This window comes from Pollicipes pollicipes, unplaced genomic scaffold (genome assembly GCF_011947565.3).
Source record: "Pollicipes pollicipes isolate AB1234 unplaced genomic scaffold, Ppol_2.1 Scaffold_7231;HRSCAF=8579_pilon_pilon_pilon, whole genome shotgun sequence".
Lineage (NCBI taxonomy): Eukaryota > Metazoa > Arthropoda > Thecostraca > Pollicipedomorpha > Pollicipedidae > Pollicipes > Pollicipes pollicipes.
Window position 1 is genome coordinate 24330224 of NW_023597034.1, and position 16421 is coordinate 24346644.

At 49.9% G+C, this 16421-nt stretch overlaps 1 protein-coding gene across 2 annotated transcripts in view; it reads left to right on the forward strand.

The window, feature by feature from the left end:
• Positions 1 to 1460: 1460 nt before the first annotated feature.
• LOC119109650 (potassium voltage-gated channel protein Shab) overlaps positions 1461 to 16421 on the forward strand; it is a gene marked incomplete at its 5' end in the record, with an annotated part of 29141 nt that continues 14180 nt past the window's right edge. For both annotated transcript variants that reach the window (XR_005095445.1, XM_037233365.1), the window contains 3 exon segments: positions 1461 to 2838; positions 11638 to 11734; positions 12058 to 12175. Coding sequence is in view for 1 of the 2 variants with exons in the window: in XM_037233365.1 (XP_037089260.1) it covers positions 1899 to 2838; positions 11638 to 11734; positions 12058 to 12175 (1155 nt within the window).

Genomic DNA, 16421 nt, shown 5'->3' on the forward strand with positions numbered 1-16421 from the left:
CGTTTATTTAATGGAGCCTTTGCATGAGGCTATTACTACTAAAATCCGGTCTGGCTTGGCGTGCAGTGGAATATATAACCATGCATAACCTATGTGAAGGAATGCTATTGTGTACCTTTGCGCAATCTGTGCATAAAGCGCCTGTCCTCGGCCCACGTACACGGGGTTTTTCGGTTACGAAGCATTGCTTTGTATTGTTTGTCTGCGCGAGCTGTAATGGTCATTGGTCAATGTCATGTACATAATGGTCAATGCGTTCGAGCTGGATGACTGACGAGTTAGTTCGCACTATATGAACTTTTGTATATATATATATATATTATATATATATATATATATATATATACATCATCCAACCTCGACAGGCGAGGTGCGATGGAGGCACCAACACCTTGGGACCCGATATGTCAGATCCAAATATATGGAGAGGCAAAAACACAGCACTTTAATGCGACCAATCTTACGGCACGGCAAAACAGCCTGATCAATTAGCTAAAATAATTTATACGCGGCTGTCGGAAATAGCCTCACGAATTGTTGTTGAACACCCGCCCGCAAAAAATGGGGAAGGTATATCGGGAAGAGTATTTCAATGTTACCTTGACATTTATGACGTCATAGTAACGTCATTTAAATGCTGCGCTTCCAAAAGTCATGCGGCGATAGAGACCAAAAAATGTAATTGTCGAGACGCTCATATCTGGCGTTCATGAGCGCGATTGCCAGATATGACGGCCATCAATTGGCTGTCAATGTTGTGCAAAGCTGGTAACGTAATCAGATCATGGCGCGTTGGGAAGCATATTTACTAAATAGCTTGTGCTATCTATAGCAGTCTTTTCCATTCAAATGTATGCCAATGCCACATGCGAGCTTGTTTCATCACATTTGACGCCTGCTTCAATATCTTTAAATGTGAAGCATTGTCTTTGAAGGTGCTTACCTGTATTCGCATGTGTGGTTATAACGTTTGTCTTAAATTATTCGATCGCAAGTCTTATTTCCGTAATAGCTAGGAATAATTGTGATTTCTTGTGTTATGGAGCACATAGCGTCATTCATTTGGGAATCTCGTCTAGCTTGCGCGGCATTGGCTGATAGCCAATTGACGGTCGCTATGTCTGGAAATCGTGCTCACGAGCTTCAGATATGAATGACTTGACAATTGTGCTTTTATTGGCCTTGAAGGCCGCATGACCAGTGGAAAAGTAGGATTTCAATGATGTTATTATGGCACCATGGATGCCTGGGTAGCTTTGAAATAGTCTGCACACCTTTCTGAGCGGATACCTCAGAAACTGGATGGTTTAGGTCACAGGAAGGTCAGGACTGCAAACTGCATGGAATGATCTTCAAGATGGCTATGTGGCATGGTTACAGATGTGGGGCACAGCCCTCAGGAATATATCCACTCAGAATCTTCTCAATAGTTACGTTTAAATATTGTGTGCTCTACTCAGCTCGGTCTTGCGGAATGTCATGTTGACAGCCTAATTAATCAGATCAAAAGCTCTCCCTCTAATGTCCCAGCCTACACCAAAACCAACGTGTCTTAAACTTTCGACAATGGGCCTTTTATTAAATGTATATTGTTTCGTGACTGACTGGACAAGCATGACATGTATTTCGAAGCGCTAATCAAAGGTAAAATACGTGAAAAGCTCCTCCATGTCATGGGCATCTAGGAAGATATGAGTATCAGCAACAGTGGTTTTGTATATGGCACTTCCACTCATCCCACTGCATGACAAAAACAAACTCTGTGGCCCACTTCCCGGCCGAGGCTCAAATTTAGAGGATCAGAACAGCTCCACAAGCATTCGTTGCCTTATGATCACCAGTGTCGTGTCTTTTTAAGCGTCAGCCATTCAACTCGGTCAGCGCAAGCTGCAACAGATATGGCCGAAAACAGAAGCAATGCGTCGCATCCGAAAGATCACTGTCGTTTCGAGCCGGAACAGGTGCGTCCCAGTATTCCTCATCATAAGAATTCCGTCATCTTCTTTCAGGTTCTGGCCATTGTATCTGTCCTCTTCATTGTGGTCTCCACCACGTCCCTGGTGCTCAACACTTTGCCCAGTCTCCAGGACGATGGAGGTGATAACAAATATCTCTCCCAAGTGGAGACAGTCTGCATCACTTGGTTCACCCTGGAGTACCTCTTGCGTTTCGCCGCTTCTCCCAACAAGTGGCAGTTCTTCAAGGGTGCCATGAATATCATCGACTTGTTGGCGATCATGCCTTATTACGTGTCTCTCTTTCCGCTGGACTCCAGCAAAAAGGAGAATCAATTTGACGACGTTCGTCGCGTCATAGCCATATTCCGAATCATGCGAATTTTGCGGATCCTCAAGTTGGCGCGCCACTCAACTGGCTTGCAGAGTCTGGGCTTCACACTGAAGAATTCGTACAAGGAGCTCGGCTTGCTCCTGATGTTTCTGGCCATCACTGTGCTCATCTTCTCGAGCCTCGCTTACTTTGCCGAGAAAGATTGCAACAAAAAAGACTACGGGAGCATTCCGGAGACATTCTGGTGGGCCCTGATCACCATGACCACGGTCGGGTACGGTGACGCCTTTCCCCGAACCCCACTAGGCAAGGGGGTGGGAGCGGTTTGCGCCATATGTGGTGTGCTGGTCATTGCCCTGCCCATCCCCATCATCGTCAACAACTTCGCCGAGTTCTACAAGAGCCAGATGATGCGCGAAAAGGCGATGAAGCGGCGCGAGGCGCTGGAGAAGGCGCGTCGAGACGGCAGCGTCGCCAGCTTCCACGACGTCAACCTGCGGGACGCCTTCGCCAAGTCGGTCGACATCGTGGACGTCATGGTTGAGCCAGGTGAGAAGCGCGGTGATCGTGGTCCACGTGATCGCGGTCAGGGAAAGATCGGCTTGGCCGAGACGCATGCGTCAGATTGGGTTTATGTGCTAAATAAGGCTGGGTGTCGGAATAAATGATATCGTGTTGTGCAGTTATATAAACATCGACTTGAGTGCTGCCAGTTTGAAGGGGGCTCACACTTAAGTTGCTAGTTTTCTTGTCACGCTATCTATGTCACGCTTCATAGTTGTTTCATAAGTTTTGCCGGTGACGCACCAAAATGCGTAAGTTGTTAGGTGTGTTTGCGAGGAACATCATGCATACAGAAAAGGCAGTAGTAATGGCCTTATTCCTCGAAAAAAATCAGGAGGAATAATGCTATTGCTGCTGTGTTATCGGTATGCACCAAACTGATCAAACTCGCAATGGTGATTTGAACATTGGGGACAATTAAACTGAAATTGTGTGGGAATCATGCATATCAGCACATTCAACAGAAACCACGTTAAAAGGATTAAGAAACGTGTGCACAAAAGTACAATACATTGTTGTGAGCACTTAGCCTGCGAAAGACGTCGGCGATAGTCAATAGTATTAACCCTTCCCTTTTCGAATAGACGATATCGTTATTCACGTCCCTGAGAGCGCAGGTCATAATGAGCCCACTTTACTCCACTCTCACTTCTAAACGACCTGAGAAGAAGACGATGGGTTACCATGCATTGATGCGGACATTGATGAGCAGCTGCGAGGTATACGTCGGCAGATATTGGTGAAGTATCAACAGAGGCTTCCGCGTGCATAGCGCATGAACTGACAGCAACCATTCGCTGTCAGTTCGCGTGCTCAGCTGATTTGAGGCGCCTAGTTGCGACCGCTACCGGCCGCGGGGTTCCGGCCCCGGCCATTGTGTGACGTCACGGTCCGGTGGATCGACAGAAGATCGCCCCTTCCGCGGGCGAAATCAATGTCGTCCGCCCATCCCGGGAGAGCCAGCGACGGCTGACAATGGCAGTGGCCGGACCGCTGCCGGCTTTTGGCGGCCTGCTCACCTGCTCACCTTTAACCTGCTCACCCCGACCAGGTTAAACGAGCGGACGAGGGAGGTGCTCCCCCTCGACCGGATCGACCAGGTCTAACGAGCGGGCTGGAGAATAGGTGTCATCCTCTTCCCCGCGGGCCCCCGCCTGCCACTGAAGCAATGGGGTGAGGGGGGGGGAGGGGGAGGTAGAGGAGAGGCAACACCAGTCAGCGAGCAGTGAGGCCATCCAATCATTGTAAGCTGTCGGCTTTGACATGCGCACCAGAGGTAGTGAGAGAATTTTGCGTTCTTCTCCTGCTGTTTTATTTCGAGAATAATGTCGAAACTAAAGGTGTCAGCAAACGGTTGTTGGCGTATCTCCCAAAAATAGAATGAGACGTCGAGTAAAGCAAAAGCCAACCACATAGGCAGGTCACCTGTTAAGTCCTAGGCTGGCAGAGTCATGATGTCCGTTGACCGTGCTCGCCGACCGGGCTCATCTGAACGGACGCTCGCGGCGCGGCAGAGCTGCCGGCGAATGAAGGCATGCGCTCGCATAGCCATGTCTAAATATGCTGCTTTTCATAGAAAACGGTTTGATCGGTTTGTTTCCGAAGAGGCACCTGATTCGTTTCAGTCCGCCCCCCCCCCCCCCCCCATCACGCCACGAAATTACCCATCCGCCGGGAGGAGGCACCGCCGACCGCGGAACCACATGACGGGCTGGAGACAAGGCCAGGGCCGGACACATTCGCAAGCGTCGGACCTCGGACGTGCGCGGCCGCCTGAAAAACGTCACCTTTTATCAGAGAGGCTGTGTCAGAGAAGGCGTCATCGGTTTGCTCAGCTTGCCTGTCATTTAATTTTTTCATCGGGGCACAATATGACCTCGTTTGACCCCAAATCTGAGCCGTTTTGTGTTCTGCGCAAGCTTTACGCGTTGTCCTCAAAGATGCTGGTCGTGGCTCCCGCGTAAAGAGGACGATTTCTTTTATGTAAAAATTTTCTCTTTTGATCGCCGACCAACCGGGAATTTGCTTTTTATCTTGTTGTACCATGTACTTGACCTGCGGCTGCTGTGACCCACAACATCCATGCACTATTGTCTGAGAACGTTGTGGCTCTAAGGTCACTGTATGTATAGATATCAGGGGTAACTTTTGTCCCCTTGCTGATCATGTTATCCATGTCATTTCCGGGCCCCGCGAAAATGATGCCGAAAACAGCCGTGTCGAGTAAAACATTTAAGAGTTTTGGCATGTTTTATATATTTGTTTTGCATTTTCCTCTTTTTCAGCACATTCCTCATTGCGTAGCGACAATTATGAACTGTTTTTAACAAAATTTTATCCTGCTGCGTCCACCTGGTGCCTTCCAATATGATAATACTAATTGACAGAGGCATTCTGAAATATAGAGGTACTTGCCGTGATAGCATTACGACGATTTCAGCGCAACAAAATATTCCAAAAGTGGCAATATTTATGTTTTTTGCCCCTTTGGACTGACTGAACAATTTTTAGAGTCCGAACCTTATTTCGTCGTGGTAACTCAAAATGGAAAACTTTTTACTAGTCTTAGTCCCTTTAAAAAAGACACTTTCAGCCAAGCGATCGCTAGATGTGGGGATGGATGACCTTGTTGTTCTCTCACTAGCTTTTCTTTGTTTTTGCTTCGTTGGAGCCATAACAAATCCATTCATATACATCTGACCATCTGTATGGCGGAAGTGTGCCATGCCGCAAAAGGTCACCTGCTGACGTCACCGCCGACGATGCTGACGTCACGGTGGCGATACCCACACAGCGTCCATCGATTGCTCCGAGTGGGCTCCCGTCCGTTCTCACTGGAGAGGTGAGACCGGCGCAAGCACAGCGGAGTCGTTCTGGGCAGGTGTTTGTCCCAGTGGCGGTGCTCCTCCGCACCCCCGTCAGAAAGGGTCTTTGTGGTCACGTGACCCACGCGCACCAGTCGGAGTCGGCACATCTCCCACCGGAGCCTTGGTCCCAGCCCGCTAGGCTTGTCATGTCTTTTTAGCCACAGAGGGGAAGATCGCGGACATGATCGATTATCCGTTGGATATATGCCACGGAGAGCCCGTCAGAGCCAGCCACAGAGGGAAGATCGTTGACATGATCGACTATCCGTTGAATAAACACCACAGAGAGCCCGTCAGAGCCACTTAACGGCAAGACCAGAGCCTTGTCCGTGGCCTACTGAGGATTGTCGGAAGCGTAGCCTGGCAGGACAGGCAGACAGACCGTGCTGGTGATGACGTTGCTAGCAGCCTGAGGCGAGCCACTAGTGAGCATCGCCGGAGTCTGAGTAGTTGCGTAGGCAACTTGAGAGCCACAGACGGATACATTTTGTGACAAATTTGTTGCAAACTCGATTGTTCGATGAACTGTGCAAAGTCGACTGATAAACAATTTTAGTGTTTTCTTTTTATGCCACAAAGCCGCAAGCGAAAAGGCAATGGCTCTGTTTGCTGCATCTCCCAGCTGAGTGTATCTGTGTCGTGCTGAAATTGAGCTTCTCCATCGTCCGTATGACGTCTGGTAGCCTCGGATCGCAAGAGAATAAGCCTTTTAGAGCGCTTATCTTGGCTGGTGCAAGACATTTAGTATTAATTTCCTTTGAATGAGATCTTAATGAGACGTGAACCTGATGGTGGTGTTATAAAGCATTTGAGCATCTCTGAACCGTCAGTGTAAGACGGTTTCTCGTCGGGAATGTGGACGTGGCGAACGCTGAACTTTACAAGGGTTGTGGTGTAATCTTCTTCTGGAAGGCAACATGAATAGAGCATTTCTTCTTTGAATGTCTTACAAAAAATTTCGGCCACTTCCAGAAGAGTTTGGTCTTTAATAATCGACATCCTCCGAGTTTGTAGGCTGTGTCCTGCTCCCGTGGTCTTCTGTCCTCTCACTCCTATGTGTTTTACTGTCGGGGAAAGTAAGAGTGTTGCTGTCTGCCGGACGTGGCTGTCTGCCGCGCAGGCCGCCGCTGGTCCCGGTCGGCCGGTGGCACAGGTCAAGGCCACCCGAGCCACATCCGCCGCCTGTCGGTCGTTGGGGCTTTACGACGCACTCGGATGCTGAGGCGCATCGCCTGCCTCTCACCCCAGCGGGACAGTGAGCAACGCGGGCAATAGAGGCGTGCATCTGGTTTCCCAGACGTACAACAACACTATTGGTACCTCCCCACTCCCCCCCCCCCCCCCCCCACCCACACTCAGTCCCGTCACGCTGCACTTACGTGCGATGAAGTATAAAGATAATGCAGTTTTTGTATAGCATCTAATGGTGGCGTGTTGGACGAGTCAGATGACTGTAGCCCCGCGAAACCGTTTTAAAAAAAAAACATCCTATGAACAACCAACATCGTTGAAAAACATACTCCTGCAGAAGCGAGCTGTTTTCCCCCTTCCATTTGAAAGCTCTGAGCTTACTAGCCCGTGAACAACTTACCTGGAACGATGCTTCCAAGGTAGTTTGAACGCAATAAGAGAGAGAGAGAGAGAGAGAGAGAGAGAGAGAGAGAGAGAGAGCGAGAAGAGAGAGAGAGAGAGAGAGAGAGAGAGAGAGAGAGAGAGAGAGAGAGAGAGAGAGAGAGAGAGAGAGAGGAAGAGAGAGAGAGAGAGAGAGAGAGGAGAGAGAGAGAGATAGAGAGAGAGAGAGAGAGAGAGAGAGAGAGAAGAGAGAGAGAGAGAGAGAGAGAGAGAGAGATAGAGAGAGGAGAGAGAGAGAGAGAGAGAGAGAGAGATAGAGAGAGAGAAGGAGAGAGAGAGAGAGAGAAGAGAGAGAGAGAGAGATAGAGAGAGAGAAGAGAGAGAGAGAGAGAGAGAGAGAGAGAGAGAGCGAAGAGAGAGAGAAGAGAGAGAGAGAGAGAGAGAAGATAGGAGAGAGAGAGAGAGAGAGAGAGAGAGAGAGAGAGATGCTGAGAGAGAGAGAGAGAGAGAGAGAAGAGAAGAGAGAAGAGAGAGAGAATAGAGAGAGAGAGAGGAGAGAGAGAGAGAGAGATGAGGAGGAGAGAGAGAGAGAGAGAGAAAGAGAGATAGAGAGAGAGAGAGATAGAGAGAGAGGAGAGAGAGAGAGAGAGAGAGAGAGAGGAGAGAGAGAGAGAGAGAGAGAGAGAGAGAGAGAGAGGAGAGAGAAGAAGAGAAGATAGAAGAGAGAGAGAGAGAGAGAGAGAGAGAGAGAGAGAGAGAGAGAGAGAGAGAGAGAGAGGAGATATAGAGAGAGATAAGAAGAGAGGAGAGGAGAGAGAGAGAGAGAGAGAGAGAGAGGAGAGAGAGAGAGAGAGAGAGAGAGAGCGAGAGAGAAGAGAGAGAGGATAGAGAGGAGAGAGAGAGGAGAGAGAGAGAGAGAGAGAGAGAGAGAGGAGAGAGAGAGAAGAGATCTTCTCTCTCGCAAATATTCTTTTACATAATATGATGACGACTAAGGTCATGGACTAACTAAGGCTAAGACAGTCATCATTGCATTCAGTCCAAGAGGGAAAGCTGGTGGCAATACATCCTAAGAGCTTTGTAGCCGCCATCTCTATGACGCGCATTAGTGATATCGCTCAAACAAAGCTCAGACAAATATGGCGCATACATGGGTACCACGTATCCTCTGTTGCGGGCGATCGGCTGACTCGGCCAGCACTCAGCGCCCGGGGTAAGCTCAGCCCCCTCGTGAGTTACGCGGCATCGACACGTCTGGCCAGTGTCCCTTGGGCCCCGCTGGACGGCCGATACCGTGTCCCAGCGGACACCGCCACGTCTGGCCGACATTAACGGTCCTTTGCGGGGCACAGAACATTCGGCTACATTGCGTGGTACCCATGTATGCGCCATATTTGTCTGAGTTTTGTTACAGCGATATCACTAATTCGTGCACTTAATCCCGAACATCACTAGAAACGGGAACGGACAGAACCACTGAAGTGTGCCGCAGGTGACATGGCTGATGACCATGGTTTACTGCTGGTGGGGAGTGATCACAGTTGGAGTTATGAAATAAATGTGCTTTAAGGATCGTGCTACTTGCAAATAGGCCGGGATAAGCAATATGCTTAACAGCTGTGTTGATCTGTTCACTTTAGTTCTGTGGAGGAATTCGCCCCTCTGTTCAAGGCATTGAACCTATCAAAAAGGCATTTGTGAACCAGGGGCGGATCCAGAAGGGACGGGCACGGGGTCATGACTCCCCCCCCCCCTTGGACCCCGAACGGCTCCATAGGCTCCGAGGGGTCTCATAGCCGGTCGAACAGGCGCAGTGTTTGTTTTTTTCTACACAGAGCGCAACAAAATTGGACGTCTTTGGGCTTCCAGGCGACCGATAACAGTCGCAAGCGAGAGTGAAGAGCTCACGAGTAGACAACATTATTCTTCACTGATTGAGAGTGTGGTGACTGGTACGTCTTAAGACTGCTTACGCTGTCCAGAGGTGCTGCGCTGTTTCCGGGGCTCTATATATCCACTTTGTGCGGTCAACCTGATTGTTAAGGAGCCTACTTCGTTGCCCTTTGATTTATTTGCATTTGCTCGGAGGCCCTGCGATGCTGCTGGGGCCATTCTTGCCAGCGTGCCGGGGCACTCTGCCAATGGGCGGCCTTCCACAGATTCTTTCCATTGGTCCGAAACGCTCTATACGCTAGGGCCGGGAGAGGGGGGGGGGGGGGGGCATGTGTTGACATCCGGGGTATTCTCGGTTGCTCAGGGGCCCTTCACGTTGGTCGCGCTTAACCTACCAGCACACTCACGCTATGCTCATGGGTCCTGGGCTGACCCCGGGCACCAAATCTGGGCGGCCGTTTAGCATGTCATGTTCGTTAATATGCGGTTCAGCCATCGTAGGCTTACCAGCATGCTAACCGTAGTTGTATAGACTGCTTTGCTGGACGACCTAGAAATGACTTCCAGTCAGAAAAGCAATTATTTCAGAACGACGTACTTCGAGAGGCACTGCGCTTTATCTGGTAAGATTAAGAGAACAGAACTCGTAACGAAATGCTGACATGATGATGATGATGCGGGTGTACTGCGGAAATTCTATCTTTTCCGCCCCGGAATGTCATTAAATTAAGCTTAAGACCATATGCTGTTCGAGAAAACCTAGTGGGGTAGTCCACGTGAATGTCGAAGCAGTACGTTCCACACAGCTATATCTCCAATGCATAAAAAAGTTGTCACGCACAGTCGAAAATGCTAGGAGTTTTGCTTTGGATATTACAATGCACATGTTTGGCTGAAAGCTGCGGTCCTCAACTTTTGTGTGAGTCGGCTTTAAATTGGACTCAATTAAGCTGCGAAAAAATTTGCTCGAGAATGCTTGAGGTTGAAATCTGATAGCCTATTAACACAACTTTGACGAAAGAAATCTGTCTCAAAAATGGGTGTCTGAAGTTAGCTGAACTAGATGTTTATGTACCTGAAAACTGAAAACACTAATGACGCACTAAATATGGCATCAAATGGGATAGCTTGAACTGTTCATCTGTCTAAATGAAGCAGATATTTTCCCCAATTTTATTTTGTTTTGATATTGCGACTATGGTGACCCCGAAGGCATGATATTTTTGGATGGGTGACAGAGGAAGGATGCTATGTAGGTCTTGATAGTGTGAGAAGGAAATTCGTGGTTCGGTTCTTAGAAAAGCACGGCAAAGCGGTGTTCTCCTAGTGCCCAGAATGGACAGACCTAACTGAACTGTGATATTTATCGGTTTGTGCACGGACGTCATAAAATCGCCTCTTTTAGGAGTTCATGGGCGTTATGCCGAGTTACTGACATGCAAAATACCAGGAGGCACTGGTTAGACGACCGTGTAGACTAATGGTTATAACTATTGGTCACAATAGAAGGACTCAGTGTTTCAATGCATGCTTATGGTCACATGCCCCCATACGCACGGCTTGTGCTGATTGTAAACACGGCTCGCAACGTCGAGTGCTGCCAATATATCAATTTTTGCTGCACAACCCTGTTCTGTCAGTATCTCCTGGTATATCAAAGATCGATAACTTAGGACAGGGCCTGTAAATTCATAGTGCCGAAAAACCAGAAGATGTAGACCTGTCGTGCTTACATCAGGCAAAACCGTGTCCTTGCACCAGACCTGAGAGGTTCATAACAGTCAACGCTATCTTGCTATAAAGGCCGGTCCCAGAGCAAAATTCCGATACCCCGTTTGAGACTCAGAGCATTAGCCAGATATGGGCTACGGTTCTGGATGTCTAAGTTTTGTCAGGATGTGTCAAACCGATGGCAATAAGAGGCACAAACTTTCAGCGTTTTGGCTGGAACGATTCTTTGATGATGGAAAAATCAAAGTGGGACCAAACCGATCCTCGGTATGGAAAGCCTGCAGCTCTGTGAAATATGGATTATGGATAGTCGATAGCTTACCAAACTTTTCAGGAGCATGCTTGAAAAATAAATCGAAATGTAAGATACTTATTATTTCGACGCTGAACTTTGCGAAAAGCACAACATAACGTTTCTTTTTCTCAAGTATCACCAATGGATTCTGCATTGCTCTGGCATAACCGCATCTTCTGGCCAATCGACCCTGACGTGTATTACAACATGAGACGCGCTGGTACGTGCTGTATGACCACCTTTGGGGTGCTACGTTGGTGTATGGGTGCATTGCAGACAGAAACTTATCTGAGCAAGCACATCTACCTATAACGTTTATTAGTGTGCCCTTTTTGCGTAAGACCAAAGCGGAGAGCACGATGAATACCTGGATGTGATGCATTGCATTGGCGTATGCACGCTACCAGTCTGCCACGTGTCCCACAGGAGACAAGCCTTCTGATGGTGGCGCAGCAGACCTGAACAAAGTGGACGCCAAAAACGCCCAGCCGCCAGAGCCTGGACCCAACCAGCTGCAGACACGGTAGGCTGCCGCGCGCTGGCAACCTGCCATAAAGCTTCTCATTGGTGCTTGGGCTGCGCTCGGAATGCGCATCAAGCGGAGCTCGCGGCGCGCGACCGGATGCCGGCCGGTGCGATTCCGGCGCGGCAGCTGATTGTGCCTCCGTCGTCAGTGTCAAACAGGACACCGCAGAGCGGCGCTGGTCATGCTGTGCCGTCGCTGCCGACGCGCCGACGCGCCGATGCTCTCTGTGCCCCGGCCCCTGAGGCGCTTCTGCGCCGGCTGCTCTGACCGAGGCGCGCGCACTGTGGCGCGACGTCTGACTGGAACCCGGCTCGCCGCAGGGCGGACAGCCCCGGCACGCCGGCGGCCGGGTCGCCGGCGTCGGTCAAGCGAGGTCACGGCACGCCAGAGCCCCGGCTGCAGGGCATGTCGTACGCGCTCAACTCCATCTCGCCGGCGGTGAGTGGACCCCCCGCCTGCGACCGCGGACCGGGCTCGAGCCTAGATGGAGGGCAGATGTTTCACAGAGTAAATTCGCAGCGGAATGTCTGTTCTTAGCCATTGGCGCAGAAAACTCTGGGAGGCGTCGTCAGCCCTGGAACTGTACATGGGATACGCTCAGTGGCCCGGTGTGGCGCTGCGTGGCCTGCACCGGCTGTGGGCTTCGATCTCATCCTGCGAATAACTGTGAACTGTTGCGTGCCTTAAAGAAAACGTAAGGGCTTTCTAGCAGCCATGTTCTCGTAGCCATAGTGCGTATAGCTTGAGAGGTTTTGATGTTAATGGCCGTGAGGGTTAGGAGAAACGCAGTTGCCGTAAATTAATCAAAATATGGCGTCGAAAGGAGCAACACAGAGAACAACGGAATTGGTTGAAACAACACATGTGAACAGATTAGGGGTGGGAAGAAGAAGAAGAGATAGAGGGCTGAGGTTCAGGGGTGGACGAGGTGTGCAAAAGAAACTAGGTTTTCTGGTAATATTTCACTTAATTTCTTCCTTATCTGCGGGTAACCCGGGAACGCATGACCAAGAACATGATCTGTCTGTGGACCGCGAGCCATGATTACAAACGCAGACGCGCACGAGCGCGCATGAAGCTCTGTGACACAAGTATCTGCGCTTTTGGAATCAAACGATAAGGAGCTGGGTTATCAGCCCCAAGAAAGCAGGTAGAAATCTCGTGATCATGAATCAGGCTTCTGGGTCCCACAAAATGATAAAATGATAGTTTTCGATCGTGCGTGTCATCTCAACCTTAGAATATCATAACATACCAGTCAAATGTAAAGACCGTTGTCAAAGAGACTCAGGATGTGAGCTTTGGCACCTGAGGGTAGATGTTAGGACCGGCGCAGACTGGGTAAAGCATGAGGCATGGACGACCACATCGCAAAAACAGAAAAATGCATCGTTGGAGCAACGTATTCCACTAAAAAAGATAGGTTGACCTGCAATTAAACGTCTCTTTTACAAATGAAAATGTTTTGAATTTGGCTAGGGACGTATCGCTGATATGCAACAGAAACAGAGCGGTTCAAATTGAAAAGGTAAAGTCAGTAACAATTTAGGCTGCGCCTAAAATGTTGGCTATGGAGTGGAATAGTGATCAGTGTTTGGAACCTGCTGAGCACTTCCCCTGCTTTTTAAATCCTACCACTTCCTGATGTCCACTGAAAGATCCGATTCTGTGGCGTTCTTCTGGCTTCATCTCACTATATGTAGTCGACCCTAGCGCACCGCCCACAAGCACTGCAAGCGAGCCAGCGCAGCTGTACTTGTATCTAAGAGCCTACTGGTGCCGCCTTACCCACGCTGGGAGCGTTCAAGTGGTCTCTCCTCTTTTGTTTTCGCTCAGAAATTGCAACAGTATAAAGAAAGCACTCTCCAGTCAAGTGCACTATCGGCACTACGAGTGAGGCATCGATTCCGGGGAGCATGCGGGGGGCTGCCGATGCTGGGGTGGCGGGGGGGGGGGGGGAGAGACGCTAGCCGAGCCGGTCGACCCCGAGCGGCTGGAGACGACGTGCGACCCGACGGGCGGCGCCCTCTCTTGATTGCAGACCTGGCCGGCACGAGAGGCGACCGAAAATGGGGCCCACGGTGGGGACGAGAAACCCGCGCACGAGAAAGCCCAGTAAAGCTCAATGTTTCTTAGCTCATCTTCAACTCAGGTAAGAGCCGTACCCTGTAGTTTGAGAGCGTGGTCGGCGTTTTGCGCCGGACCGTTTGGGGAGCTCAGTGGCGTATCCCAATGCGACCTGTGGTGGCGGAGGCCCTGGTTCCCATCGGTAGGCTCGCATTCCACGCCGACGCCCCGCGGCTCGCTCTCGGCTTTGGTTCGACTGTTGGGTGCCCGGGGCTCCCTATAATACGCCACGGGGTACGCCGCAGGCCCTTTCAGCGAGGCCCCATGCCACCTAATGCGACCCTGTTGCCGCCGTTTTTGCTGGCCAACAGCTTATGCTAAAGCTGGTTTGTTCAACATCGTTTAACAAGAAACGCACTCACAACCATTTGAGAGCGCTATTAAATCCCTTTTAGGTACAACGAACCCGGCTTGATCTAAGTTGCATGCGAATGGTAAACACCGTTAGGCGGGATCTCATACTTGTGCATCAGATGCACCATTTAAAGATGTGTTTTGTTGGCGTTTATAGCTTTGTCTCCCATCCGATGGTCTCCATGCATTGAGGTAGCTTCTGATAGTAGCGTTCTATTGTATATTACTGCCTGCACTTCTTCGGCACTTCCTCTTGTTCATGCACGTTTTCGGTGTCTGTGGAGCATGCCGTAATGTTTGTCGTGTCTTATTTCCTAACACCTTGCTGGTCACCTTCACGGCCAGGGGCTGCACAGTGAACCAGCTGCAAAGGAGCGCGTAGAAACAGCGAAAAACGGATATGAGAGCCAGCAATTACATTGAAGTTGACGTGAAATGCATACAACACAACAGCCTGCCGTGCACGGTGCTCTTCCCTGGACTATATCCAGCGATGTGGTCCTGGGACAACATTGTGACAAGTGTGAAACTGACATAAAGTATCCTTCATCTGAATATCGCTGAAATGGCATTGAATACTTGGCAAAATGGCACGAGGATATGAGTCCTCGATAAGTAAAATTCGTGGAGAAGCCGCTAATCGAACATCGCAGTAAAGACGCCCCAGTTCAACGGACATAATCTCCTCCAACGGTTCAAACAACTAGTACCGAAGGATATTTAAACCCTTTCTAATTCCACGACACGGCCGGCCCGTGACAACCTGATTCGCTTGCCAAGCGGGACAGCTCTGTAAATCGTTCGCTAGCGACGTGTTGCATACGCGCTACGTCGCTGGTGAGACCCTAAGCATCTTTCACACAGTGGTGAAATGTTCGGTGCGTCACCGAACGAGCTTCAGGTGTTGGTGTGACGGTCGATATAACGCGATTAAACACGAAACCTGTCTGGTAGTTCTTTGCATTTCCGTTCCAAAATTATAGCTGAATGGCTTGCCACGGGATAGTTATATTTGCGACGCATACGCCGCGCTGCGAAGAAATTAAGTATTTCAGTATTGGAGCTGTGTAATAATCTAAGGGCTGCACTCGGGTTAAGTGCTTGCAGGGGTTATTCGCAGGGTATTTTTGTTCTGTTCTGAGTCCGTTCCGTAGGTCGGTCGTTACTCTAATCCTCTGGGTCAAGATCAGTCTGCTCCCCACGCCCTTAACCCCATGCATTGTTAAAACGCCTCTCGTTTCCACCTCGTTCATCATTCACGGCCGCCGGCTATAAAGCGGTTACCCGGAGAGTCTGATTCCAGCCACTTTAAAATAGAATTCTTGTTGCCCGTCGACGCTTGGTATTCATGTGCGCAGGGGTCCGCCGGCTGCAAAAATGCCGTGCTGGGTGCAGTGAAGTAGCCCAGCGAGAAAACCCGACAAATGCCGCTAGGATGTACAGAACATTCATGCTTATTAGTTCGGGGCGCACGCTAGGCGGCTTTGTGCGGTTCTCTCTTGCCGAACAAACTAGCTATAGGTATGCTATTTAGTGGAACCAAACGCGCGACATCTTTGAAGGCATTGTCATCAAGAATCCTCCAGAATTGTGACCTTTTACGTGGACGCGTTTGACGACCTCCGGCTGTCCGTATGGGTGACGTGGCGAGATCAGGTCAGGCTAAGTTAGGTCAGGTCAGGTTAGGTTAGGTTGGGTTAGGTTAGGTTAAGTTGGTCTAGGTTAGGTTAGGTTAGGTTAGGTTAGGTTGGGCTGAACACCGTCCGCTGCATGTGGTTTCCCGCAACCAGATAGCATGTGGGCGATGCGTCCCATCGCAGCCCCGAGTCGCAACCATAGGGCACAGAGAGCACGCAAAATTACGGACAGATTAGACCACTCACACAGGACACAAACCTATTTGCATTGTGGGTCTAGTGCATTTGGAGTTCCAGGGATTGGAGAAATGCCAATGTTTTGAGAACTCTTTGATAAAATTTGACTTTGCTAGTTTGTGTGGATGGAGAAGAACGCATGCACGTACAACTCTGATTGCGAGCAGTGCCAGCTGTCGCGCACTGCTGGGAAGTGCCACCTGTTGCTTGCATACATTTGTGGATGTGCGGCGGGTGGCCTTTCTGATGCCGTCTTCACATGAATGGCTGGGTATAACTCAACGCAGGGTGAGAAATAGTGTCACCCGCTCAAAGTTCGGTCCGGCAGC